We start from the raw sequence: 12,361 nt of genomic DNA on the forward strand, positions 1-12,361 counted from the left end.
CAATAGGAAATAGGAATAGGAAATAGGATATATATCAGAAGTAGATAATAGGGAAGGAGTGTGACTTCAATAAACAAGGAAAATTCGTCATTTACTAGCTTTAGAATACCTACGATTTACTACGCGTAACTCAACCAACTTGAGCACAAATCGTACACAGTACATTCGCCTAGCATCGTGCGAAATCGTTTCCTCGTATACACCCGCAATCCGGAGATACAGACTAAAACGTACGACACGATTATCCATTCTGTTGCCAGCAAACCGAATGCCTAAACCACCTAACTTGAAACAAAAGGCAGCTACTAGCGAGCCACACCGCATCGCCGAAGGCACAACAGTGCACAAGAGTCGTTAGTAGCTGCCTTTTGTTTCAAGTTAGGCGGTTTATACATTCGGTTTGCTGGCAACAGAATGGATAATCGTGTCGTACGTTTTAGTCTGTATCTCCGGATTGCGGGTGTATACGAGGAAACGATTTCGCACGATGCTAGGCGAATGTACTGTGTACGATTTGAGCTCAAGTTGGTTGAGTTACGCGTAGTAAATCGTAGGTATTCTAAGGCTAGTAAATGACGAATTTTCCTTGTTTATTGAAGTCACACTCCTTCCCTATTATCTACTTCTGATATATATATATGCTACATGGTGCATAGGAATCATACAATATAGTACTGTATAGGGCAACCACGGCATTTGCTTTGGATGCTGTCATTCAATTTTAGCCCTGTTATGAGGTCAGGTGATGGTGTTGTCAGAGTTGGGCAATAGTGACAGAGCCAGGTGATGGTGATTACAATGGATGACAGAGTTAAGTAATGATGAGTGGGTGGATAATAGAGTCAGGAGATGGTAACATAGTTAGAGGGGCACTTGTGTGGCAATAACTGCTATTTAGGGTCCAAGAATCGTGCAATGTGTCACAGACTATTCAGAAACACCTGTATATACATTTCATACTGCTGTAGCTTATTGACAGGTATGCTGTGTCTGTTATTATGTTACCAGGCAAACCGCTTCGTCAATCGATTCCATGAGGAGCGAAAACAAAAACTAGGGTGAGTAATAGGAATGTTAGAAGACTTCCTCAAAAATACAAAATATTCAAATCATTTAAAAAATAAATGTTGAAATTAAAAAAAATGTGTCAGATGAGATTTGATATACCAATAATGCAGTGGTATGAAGTGTTTTACTTTTAATAATAATAGTAAATTTATAAAACATGAAATCATGAACTAATTAATATGAAATCAGATCATTATGTAATTAAATTATATATAGTTAATAATAATAAAAGTTCATAGATAATACCTCAATCAGTAACAGTCACTGTGTTACTCAGCAACTAAACATTATGATCTTACAGCAACTCTGCATTTGCTCGGTTTATTTTAGGTTAATTCTAGACAATGAGCGATGGAAACAAGCGGACGTGCCCGCTGAGTTTCAGGAACTAGTCGATCACATGGAAGAGACAGGTGAGCATTCATTGTCCACACTTTTGGTTTTACCAGCGAGTGCAAGCATAAAGCATAAAATTATGGTTATTGCAGTCATGACGATGCACTTTTTATCCACATCTAAACTTTGCATTCTCATTGCTTGCCCTTGATAACTATATCCCAGCCAAAAGGCTAGGCATTAATAAAAAGCAAGTGCCTAGGTGCTTCTCGTTTGAAGGAAATATTTGCCTCGGTGCCCGCCAACTTGCCATGGTGGCCTAAAATTTCAGTTTAAACCCAAGGCAACACTTTCCTTGTCTTCAAAGTTTTCACTTAATTTGGTTCGTGGTTCTAGGTGGTGAGTAATTGCTTTGTGGTTTTTGGTTTGTGGTGCCCTAAAATTTCAGTTTAAACCCAAGTAGTTTTCACTTAATTTGGTTCATCGAAATGGAACAGCATAGCAAAATAGGAAGTATAATGCAGCAATTTAACCCTAAAAAGTGAACAGAATCACTTACATTTTGTGAAAAAGTGGAAATGGTTTTTTTACTTTTACTATTTACGATGACATAATCACTTTATTTGATTCATGTGTCGGCACGTTGATGGCTTGGTTGATGACTGATTGCTGTGTGACATGCGTAGGTGAGGTGAGCCTGCCGTCTCGGCCGGACACCGCAGAGATTCAGAAGCCAGTCGACTACCTGTTTGTGCGCAAGGAGAGATTCGCCGTCGTCGGGTGAGCATCATGGAGTATAACTAACCTCGTCTCCTATCTGAGTGTATCCTCACTCGTGTAGTATGTGTGTGCAGAGTTTCACAATTCTAACAAAAAGTGCATAATGTGGTCATTTTTATGTGCTTATCCGTTGCACTACATAGCGTATAACAACTGATCTCTCTCCCTGAGATGTCAATAGATAAAATAATAAGATGTTAATAATTTCATTTGTTTATAATAAGGCCAAAACAAAATATATGTGTGGTTACCGTTACATGCCGAAAAAGAAATAGGGTAGGTATGTAGGGAAAACATTTTATTTTCTTGAAATATTTTATTTACGAACCATGTCCAAAGGATGTGCGTTGTGCCTTTTGAAGTAGCAACTGGGAAAATTGTAAAATTTTTATATTTTTTTAATTTTTTAATTTTAAATTTTTAAAACTGAATAAAATGTTTAGGGTCGCTGGGAATAAATAGGGTCGGTCGGGAAACCGTAACCACACCTATATTTAGTTTTGGCCTAAGATAAAACTCGCTGGCTGGATATTATCGCTAGTGTTTTACGCGTTAGCTCATTGTCCCCCAACCATCCACCCACCCACCTGCCCCGCATCGCGCTCGTTGCTAACGGCGACCGTCGTCTCGGCGACAGCACGGTGCTGATGCTGCTCAAGATGGTGGTGGAGTACGGGCAGTGCGTGGACGACATGCCGGCGGTGGGCACCGACCTGCTGACGCGCATCGTCGAGCTGCTCAAGCTGTTCAACTCACGCTCCTGCCAGCTGGTGCTGGGCGCTGGCGCCCTCCAGCAGGTCCGACTGAAAACAATCACGACGAAGAACCTAGGTGAGTGCAGTAGTCGCTGACAGTAGGTGACAGTGTAGTGTGTAGCAGGGTAATAGCTGGCTGGGTAATGGGTAGCAGGGTGGTAGGTGGTAGGTGGCAGAGCAAAAGGTAGCAGGATGGTAGGTTGCAGGGTAATAGGTAGCAAGGTAATAGTGGCTAGCAAGGGGGTAGCAGGGGAGTGTGTAGCAAGGCAATAGATGGCAGGGTGATGGGTAGCACGGTAGTGGGTGGCAGGGTAGTATTTGGCAGGGTAGCAGCTAGCAGGGTAGTCGGAGATCCTTGGTGGTGTGCAATGTTGTCACGATGGTTTTTGATGCAGGGCAAGGGTATATGATATACTGTTTAAGAATAGGTGGTATTAATGTGGGTTACGGTGAACGTTATGTGGGCATGGTGGTTCGTGATGGGAAGTTAGCATGAACGATATATTGTGATGGTGGTTTGACGTTTGAGAGCAAGAGTGAATGATACGTTGGAACTCTGGTTTGGTGTTAGTGTGCTAGGGTGAAGAATGTATTGTGACAGTGATTTGGTGTATGCACAGCCCTGGCTTCAAGCTGCCTGCAGCTGATGGTACACTTCATGCCGCTGCTGAGACAGCACTTCAAACGGCAAATCCCAACACGACAGCAGACTGTAGACAAACATTTCGACCAGGCGCTGAAGGTGAGCCTAATGTCACCAGCAGGGGGCATCACCAGTTTTAATGTGGGGATAGTTAGGCAGAAAGGGTCGTTGTCGTATCAGGTACTACAGATATGTACCCGAGGTAATTTTAGGTTGTTTAGTATTATGTTTATATTTTTAGCTCATCTGACATAGTCAGATGCAGCTTGTAGAATCGCATGATCGTCCGTCCGTCCGTCCGAGCGTCCGTCCGTCCGTCCGTCAACAGTTGGGCACAAATCTTAACCGCTCGACGTACGGTCACGATATTCGGGACGTGGGGGGGGGGGTAATCCGAAAACGAGTTGGGATGTCGAAGCTGGGGGGTCAAAGGTCAAAGGTCAAAGGTCAAGAGGTGTAAAAGAAGGGCGAACATTCACTCCTTAACTTAAGGTATAGGGAGGAAATGCAGAATTGCGGCACAAATCTAAACGGCTCGACCTAGGCTCGTGATAGTCGGTGTATAGCATCATGGTAGGAAAAGCCATCACTGTGCCGAAATTGGAGGTCACAGGTCAAAGGTCAATGGGCACAGGGCAGATTTTAGACATTTTCTGTAGGACATGGTCTGACGGAGCGATTACGCCTTGCTAGACGCGCGCTCGGTTGCCCCGTGCAGTGCGCGCGCGCCGGAACTCGTTTCTCGCATCTCTCTCTCGGCGCGCTTAATGGCGCGCTTGACGGTCGACCGCGCTCTGCGGGATACTTTTTCTTGTCCTTTCGCGGTGACCTAGCATGTTTTACTGGCTTTATTGAAGCGACCAGTGAAATCGTAGCTTTCCACCTCGCCTCGCGCAGTGTATCTCGCCTCGGTTGGTACTTTTTGCCTTGCAGGGAGGGTTACTTTGGTTGTTGCCTTAGCCATAGACTGCTGCTCTGACTTTTGCTTTTATTTAGGCCTACGCTGTTTCTCTCGCGTGGCGGCTACTAGCTGCACAGGGTATTGCAAAAGGCAAATGTTTGCTTGAACAAAGGTTTTACGCTCCTTAATCATTATGATTTTCTAAGCAGTCTGTCTGATAGCACGTTTGCCCCTGGGCGCTGAAGGCTGAATGAATGAATCGTGATGCTCGCTGAGGAACCACAGGCGCATGGCTGGAGCGTTTATCTGTTGGTTTATGGCTGGCCGACTGCGAATGACTGTTAACGCACCGCTGGGAGCAGTTATCGCTTTGGCCTGATATATTACTTGGTTTTAGCTGTCCTATGTAGGTTTCAGGACCGGTTGGATCTTTGGTTTTGTGTGAACTTTGAGGGCGCCATCTTCGCGGCAACTATAGGCCGGTTTAAATTAGATTTGTTTTCTGTAACTTTGTTAAGAGATATATACGTTAGTACTATATTATAATATTTTCTTTTCTTTGAATCTTAACATATAGTCTGTACTATGAGCCCCGGTGCAGATCCATTTCCAGTTGTGCGACATAGCTGTTACCGGTAAAATATTGGACGCTTATATTGATGGATTTCTATGCTGTTACATCAGGGGCATACGGAAGAGCTTATTGAGGGGCCGTTAGAAAGGCTCATTCGCTGGGTGTTTATTTTTTTAATGAATTTGGAGAAGGAGGGAAGTCTAAGTAAGGAGAGGGTAGAATGGGACGGGGACAGAGAAACGGTGATACGGTGTTGGTATGCGAGCGGGGACGGGGTACTTAGTTGTGGGAGAATGTTGTGGCAAGGGGATGGAGGTGGGAGCAGGGGGAGGAGGTGACGGCAGGGGGGGAGATGGGGACGGTAGGGGGGCGAGTGAGAGGCAGAGGAGGTAAGTGGGAGCAGGGGGAGGAGGTGGGACGCAGTGCGGGGGGGAGCGTGGGAGAGAAGGAATCGCCCCTCTAACTTATTGGAGTCCGAATGCTATCTGTTGACATCTTTTTAGATAGAGGAAAGAGATAGTGAGCGTGTCCTAACAATGATGTGTACGCAACTGCGTATCTGCATATCTGCGCCTAACAAATGTGTCACTTCGCACGACTGAAATTGTACGTTCATAACCGTAGCAACAGACCCCAGATGAGCCCAGACGCTGTGCGGCTCTTGTTATATGAGGTATGTTTAGGGTTAGGGTTAGGGTTAGTGTTAGGGTTAGGGTACACTTCTGTAGTACAAGTCTGGTACACTTTGTGTATACATATATGTACCTCGGGTACATATCTGTAGTACCTGATACGACAACGACCCATTGAGCGATAGTTATATGCAAATGATAGAAATATATGGATTTAGTCATTTAAGATGGTTGAATAGATTATGTATACAGAGGTAGTTGGATTTAATGGGTTAAGGTGGTTGGATGTAAGCCGTGTAAGCCGTGTGTGTGGTGGTGGTGGTAAATAGATGGATGTTATTTCGATATCAAATTACGTCAGCATTTAGAAATTACAGACATTGCCAAGATGTCGTGTCGAAATTACAGATACAAAAGTTGCTGCCTGCAAAGCATGTATATATATATTGTATATATTCAATGTGTGACTGGTTTTAATTTGTTCAAAGGACTATAATGACCATATCGATGAAATTGCAAACAAACTGCTGGCCATCATGGATACGATGATAGATTCCCAATTGGCCAAGGTAATGTTGCTGTTTTTATAATGATAATAATAATACTACTACTACTAATCATAATTGCCATTGTCATTTTCTGGTGGTGATAATTGTGGTTTTTATTGGACATTAAGTCATTGCAAAGTAAAAACTATTTGTGTATGCATCCACGATAATCAATACCTTTACCTACTAGCACTGCTAAACACATGAATCCATAAGATGCAGAGATGTATAGATTTCCCGTGGCCACGTGGGAGCGTGCAAATAAATTTGTTTATATTAATAACAGTGGGAGGCAAAGCCACCTATGCCATCATCTGGCATGCGAGCCATCGGCAAGCAAATGGGCAAGCTGCACGAAGCTATCATAGATCTACTGCCAGCCGAACAAATAAATGTGAGTTCGTGCTGCATTCTCCTGGTCACAGTGATGCCTGCCACCATCACTGCTTGCTCGACTGTTTGCTGCTGTCGTCGTTCGTTCTACCAGCAACCACGACACCATGATGGCATCGGCTGTGGTACAGCACATTGTTATTTCCATCAGAGATCTGGCACAAAGCTCGATGATACACGCTGTTTGTTTGTGAATATTTGCATGTGCTATTTGCGTGTGCAGAATAGTTAACAGTGTAGAATTGACATCGTGCTTTTAAATATTTGCATATCTTGTGCATGTGGCTTAACACTTTATAGTGCAGTCGTATAATTGCAGATAAGCAACGATTTATTGCACCCACATCAATTGAAACTCAGCATATTTGCAGATTGAAATAATTATATTGATTAATTATATTTATGGAGCTAATTTATGTGTACTGCGTTGTGTTCATTATGCTGATCGAGGTATGTATTTCCCGTAATCCTGTAAGATTTTCAGTTGGTTTATATTTACTATTTGCTCTACTTTTCTTCCAGTACCATCTCAATTATTTTAATTGTATTTGGCAATGTTTTGCCAGATACATTGTTATTCCACGAATTCTTCTTCTTATTATTATTAATATTCTTTTTATTTTTCCACGACTGCCTTTGCCATGCATCTCTTCCTTAACTATATGACCTACCGGTCTGTAATTTTGCAGGAGGCAGCATTAAAATTAAAGGAAGTGTATTGTGCATTGTAATAAAGGATAACTGAAACAATGCCTGTGCATTGTTGCAGATTTCAGCCTGGACAGTGTGACTGGACAGTGCTGCCACCTATCGATCCATAACCATCGCCTGCTACTAGCAGAGGGGGCGGTGAGCCTGTGCACGGGCATATTACAACGTGTTTATCTGGTCACATACAGGGCTAATTACGGATAGAAAAAGCGACGTTGTTGTTCGCCTGCTACTAGGAACCATAACTGCGTTGCTCTCTGACCGCCACCGCTCGCTCCCCCTGCCTCTCATACACGTGCCGTATTAAAACTTACCTTACTTAAAATGCAAATATATTGCTCCATATTATCAAGAGCGTATTAAGAAGGAGAGCGTATAACGGTGAAAAGCTGAAACCATGTTGCAGTATTAATCGAATTAATAAACTTTCCCCGTTTTATTGATTAGCTGTCCTACCTTGTTAATATAAAAACAAACCGCATGTCCCTACGATGCCCCTACTCTGAGATAATGAGCGGTGAAAATCTGGTATTTTTGCCGAAAACTAGAAACAACTATATAATTTTGCTAGAAACAACAGTGGCCCGGATCCGCGTTCGTACGCTGAATTTGCAACAGAATATATAAACTACTTATAGACTAATAGTTAAGATTAAGTTCCAGGACTGCTACAGTAGTAGCATGACCAGGCTGTGCGACCGATTGTCTTCTAACCCTAGCAAGACCGTTTCTTGGAGCTACTACAGTAGTAGATGTATTGCCAAATACAGTGTTCGCTCTTGCAGCGAAGACAGCACTCTAGTTGTTAATTGTTTATCTTCTTACGTTTGTTTCCAGGCGCTGTTCCTCAAGATAAACGAATCGTTTAAGTTGAAGTTCCGACAGAAGCTATCTAAGCTGTGTATACTAAATAACGGGGGACCACAGCATGCGTAAGTGTCGTCTACTTCACTAGATGTGTTCTAGAAGCTTGATCCTCTGTCATCAACTAGCATGCTTTATGGGTATTGCAATTCAAGTTCAAATTCAACGTAACTTATAACTGCATTTAAAAAATGAAAGATTTTACATGGGTATTTGTGGGATAGAGGAAGAATTGAATAAATTGGTGATATGTAGAGAAAAATGGTTGTTAAGTCAATTTTAAATATCAAGATAGAGTTAACATTCCGAGTAGGCCCTACTTATTCTCTCTCTACGTTTACAGGCTTGTAACATCGGATCTTACATTCTACGTGGGCCAGATGAAAAGTCTTTCGTCCTTGAGAAATTTTGATGACAGAATGGTCGAAGTATGGCCAAGTCGATGAAACCTGCATGGGCATGCTACTGCAGTTCACTCAAAATGGCTGCTTTCCTTGCACACAAGAACGGTGCCACCATATAACTTTCAATAAAACAGTTATCAGATGAAGAAATGATCGTGTTTGCGTGCAGAACTGAACGTTTGCTGTCCGAATTATTCCATTATTACACCCAGATGCGGATTGCATACAGTTGCTGGAAGTGGAGCCAAGCAAATGAAGGACACTGCTGCTATCTGCAGCAACCATTCTCCTTGATTAGTCATCTACGGGCAAGCAGAATGTTGTCCCGTCTTCTAATTGTACCCAATCAGAAACCTTTCTTGATGCCATCAGTGCAAACCATAGTACAAAATCGAGGCTCGACCTAACACACATATCACACGCAAGTGTCAGTGTCTGCCACGTTGTCTGATCTGTTATTGGAGCAGTGATAATTGTGGCCAAACATATAATTTGCAGAAATTTCTGGTGCGAATGCCACTAGTACTTGCCACGTGCCCGTCACGTGAGCTGTTGACGGGGAAATGTACATCTGCTGAGAGCGGTGCTCTCTGAACTTGTCACTATATGTTCCTGAATGGTAATGCATTCCCTCGGGCTGAGGGCGAGTAGTGGTCTGCGTGTATCACTAGTAGGTGGCATCATCATTTACTACCTGCCATACAGATCATAGATAAGATCCGTTGGCGATAAAATGCAACCTTGATGTAGGCAATGCAAATATCTGCATGTATCACGCGAGATGGCCACAGAAGCCACACACACTCAACTCTCTGTTTCTGTGCGTCATTCCCAGACCCAGTGGGTACACTGGCATAGTTCTTTGCTAGTGTGCTCTATGGCTTCTTATGCCCGTGTGTGCGCGTGGTGCTTGAGACTCTGAAACTATAGCTGCAATGAAACTACCGTGAATATAGTGGAACCGTGAGAAATTGACGGCAAAACTTCGCTTTTGTGGCATTTCGTCATGGCGTGGTGCCTTCATTTGACCTTCATGCTGTGTTGAAGGTGAATCGATCGCTCTGCGCACTGTGTAGCAGAGGGAGCGAGACTGTGATACTCATCTGCAGTCAACAGAATAGTTGTTGATGGAGAAGCAAGTGCAAAGCACGCGTTAGTGTAAAGCCGTACCTACGGTTTGTCCCCGACTCACCCGGAATCCTTCAAAACCTGCTCGGTAAGCCATTTTCCTAGCCTTGTCCACACCATTCAGCTGTCCCCACATTGTCCACACCACTCACCTATCCCAACATTGTCCACACCACTCACCTATCCCAACATTGTCCACACCACTCACCTATCCCAACATTGTCCACACCACTCGATACCTTAATTTTATCCTTCAACACTATGTAACCACACCACTCACCGCTATACCCAACAACTGTCCACACCACTATACCTTTATCCCCAGTCATTAAGTGTCCACCAAACGCACTCACCTATCCCCAAACAACTGTCCAACACCACTCACCTATCCCAACATGATGTAGATGTTCCAACACCAACTTTTCCACCCAGTATTCCACAACAGTGTTGTCCACACCAGCTCACCGCATACTTTCAAAACATTTTGACCAAACACCACCCTCACCTACTGGAAACCCAACACTGGTCCATCCCCCACTCCACCTATCCCAACATTCGTCCACACCACTCACCTATCCCAACACTGTTGTTCCACAGTCCACTCCACCTATCTCCAGGCAATCATGTCCACACCACTCACCAAGATGTATCCCAACATTGTCTCACACCACCTCACCTAACTCAACATTCGTCCACACATGACCGATCACCAACCACTTCGTCCAACACCACCTCACCCTATACTCAACATTGTCCACACACTCAACGCGTATTCCACAAACATATGTCCACACCACTTAGCAAACCATATCCCAACAGCTGTCCACCACACTCACCTTATCCCAACACATTGTTCACACCACTCACCCTTATCCCAACACTGTCCACACCACTCACACTTCCCAACATTGTCACACCACTCACCTATACTTCCAACATTGCCACACCACGCACCCGGGGTCCCATCCCAACATTGTCCAACACCACTTCACCATATCCCAACATCTGAGTTCCACACCACTCACCTAATGCCCAACATTGTGACCACACACTCACATATCCCCACCCCTTGTTCCACACACTCACCTATCCAACCACTGTCCACACCACTCACCTATCCCAACACTGTCCACACACTCACCGTAATCCCACCATGTTGCTCCACACGCACTTCACCTAATCCCCACATTGTCCACACCACTCACCTATCCCAACACTGTCCACACCACTCACCTATCCCAACACTGTCCACATCTCACCTGTCCCAACACTGTTCACACCACTCACCTATCCCAACACTTGTCCACACACTCACCTATCCCCAACACTGTTCCACACCACTCACCTATCCCAACACTGTCCACAACCAGCTCACCATCACGTGAACACTGAATCCATACACAACCGAATTGAACACTTATCCCCGGTAAACCGCTATCCCAACAGTTGTCCACACCACTCACCTAGTCCCCACATGTCCACACCCACTCACCATATCCCACCACTGTCCACACCGAGCTCACCTATCATACCAACACTGGTCCACACCCACTCACCTATCCCCCCCCCCAAACATTTCCCAGCACACGTCTACCCAATTGATACACCCAACCTTGTCCACACCACTTCACCTAGAGCCAACACTGTCAACCACTCCAACCTACCCAACACGTTCCACATCTCACCTGCTCCCAACAAACTGCGTTTCTTACAAATCACGTAGTGCCCAACATCCCCGTCACAACACTCACCATATCACGCAACACACTGTTACACTACCACTCACGCATGCTCCCAACATTGTCCACCACCACTCAAGCAGGATCGCCCTTATCCCAACATTGGTCCACAACACTCACTAATCCCAATCACTGATCCACACCATTTCCTCACCTTGAATCAAACACAGCTACATGCTCCACATCCCTCACCATGTCCAACATTGTCCACACCACCTCACTTATCTCAACATTTCTGCTCCACACACATCACCGACCTCCTTCCAAAGCATTGTCCAACACCACTCACCTATTCCACAGACAATTGTCCTAACGACCACTCACCTATCCCAAGCTATTAGTCCACACACACACACTCACCCTTGATCCGTCCAACTATTGCATCCACACACCTCACGCGGGTATCCCAACATTGTCCCACAGCCACTCACCATGCTCCCAACACCCTCCACACTCACTCACCAATAACTCCCCAACTTGTCCAACCCCCAGTTCTTTCAACCTAACAGTATCCCCACCACCGTTGTGCTCACACACCACTCACCTTCAATTGTCCCAACCACTATAACTGGTCCACGACCACTCACCTATTCCCAACTACTTGTCCACATCCACACACCTATCTCAAACCATTGTCCACACCGACTGCACCTATCCAACACTGTTCACACCACTCACCTAATCCCACATTGTCCCACACCATCTCACCTTTATTCGCCAACATTGTCCACATCACTCACCTATCTCAACATTGTCCACACCACTCACCTATCCCAACACTGTTCACACCACTCACCTATCCCAACACTGTCCACACTCACTCACGGTATCCCAGACCAGCTGTCACAGCCACCAAAAACTATCCCAACATTGTCCACACCACTC

General features: G+C 44.7%; 1 protein-coding gene and 1 long non-coding RNA gene across 2 annotated transcripts in view; one reads left to right on the forward strand and one right to left on the reverse strand.

Annotated features, from left to right (window-relative positions):
* LOC106810331 (vacuolar protein sorting-associated protein 54-like) overlaps positions 1-9,041 on the forward strand; it is a 59,045-nt gene extending 50,004 nt beyond the window's left edge. The window contains exons 16-24 of the mRNA XM_014813640.1: positions 1,009-1,058; positions 1,399-1,481; positions 2,091-2,184; positions 2,822-3,015; positions 3,560-3,681; positions 6,178-6,258; positions 6,524-6,631; positions 8,179-8,273; positions 8,549-9,041. Coding sequence (XP_014669126.1) covers positions 1,009-1,058; positions 1,399-1,481; positions 2,091-2,184; positions 2,822-3,015; positions 3,560-3,681; positions 6,178-6,258; positions 6,524-6,631; positions 8,179-8,273; positions 8,549-8,651 — 930 coding nt within the window. The 3' untranslated portion in view covers positions 8,652-9,041. The remainder of the gene's footprint in view (positions 1-1,008; positions 1,059-1,398; positions 1,482-2,090; positions 2,185-2,821; positions 3,016-3,559; positions 3,682-6,177; positions 6,259-6,523; positions 6,632-8,178; positions 8,274-8,548) is intronic.
* Positions 9,042-9,175: 134 nt separating this feature from the next.
* Positions 9,176-12,361, reverse strand: LOC106810333. The gene is made up of 3 exons (XR_001394001.1): positions 12,337-12,361; positions 10,470-10,475; positions 9,176-9,968 (listed from the first exon to the last, which is right to left on the reverse strand). It is a non-coding gene; the product is annotated as an uncharacterized LOC106810333 (long non-coding RNA).

This window comes from Priapulus caudatus, unplaced genomic scaffold (genome assembly GCF_000485595.1).
Source record: "Priapulus caudatus unplaced genomic scaffold, Priapulus_caudatus-5.0.1 Scaffold433, whole genome shotgun sequence".
NCBI lineage: Eukaryota > Metazoa > Priapulida > Priapulimorpha > Priapulimorphida > Priapulidae > Priapulus > Priapulus caudatus.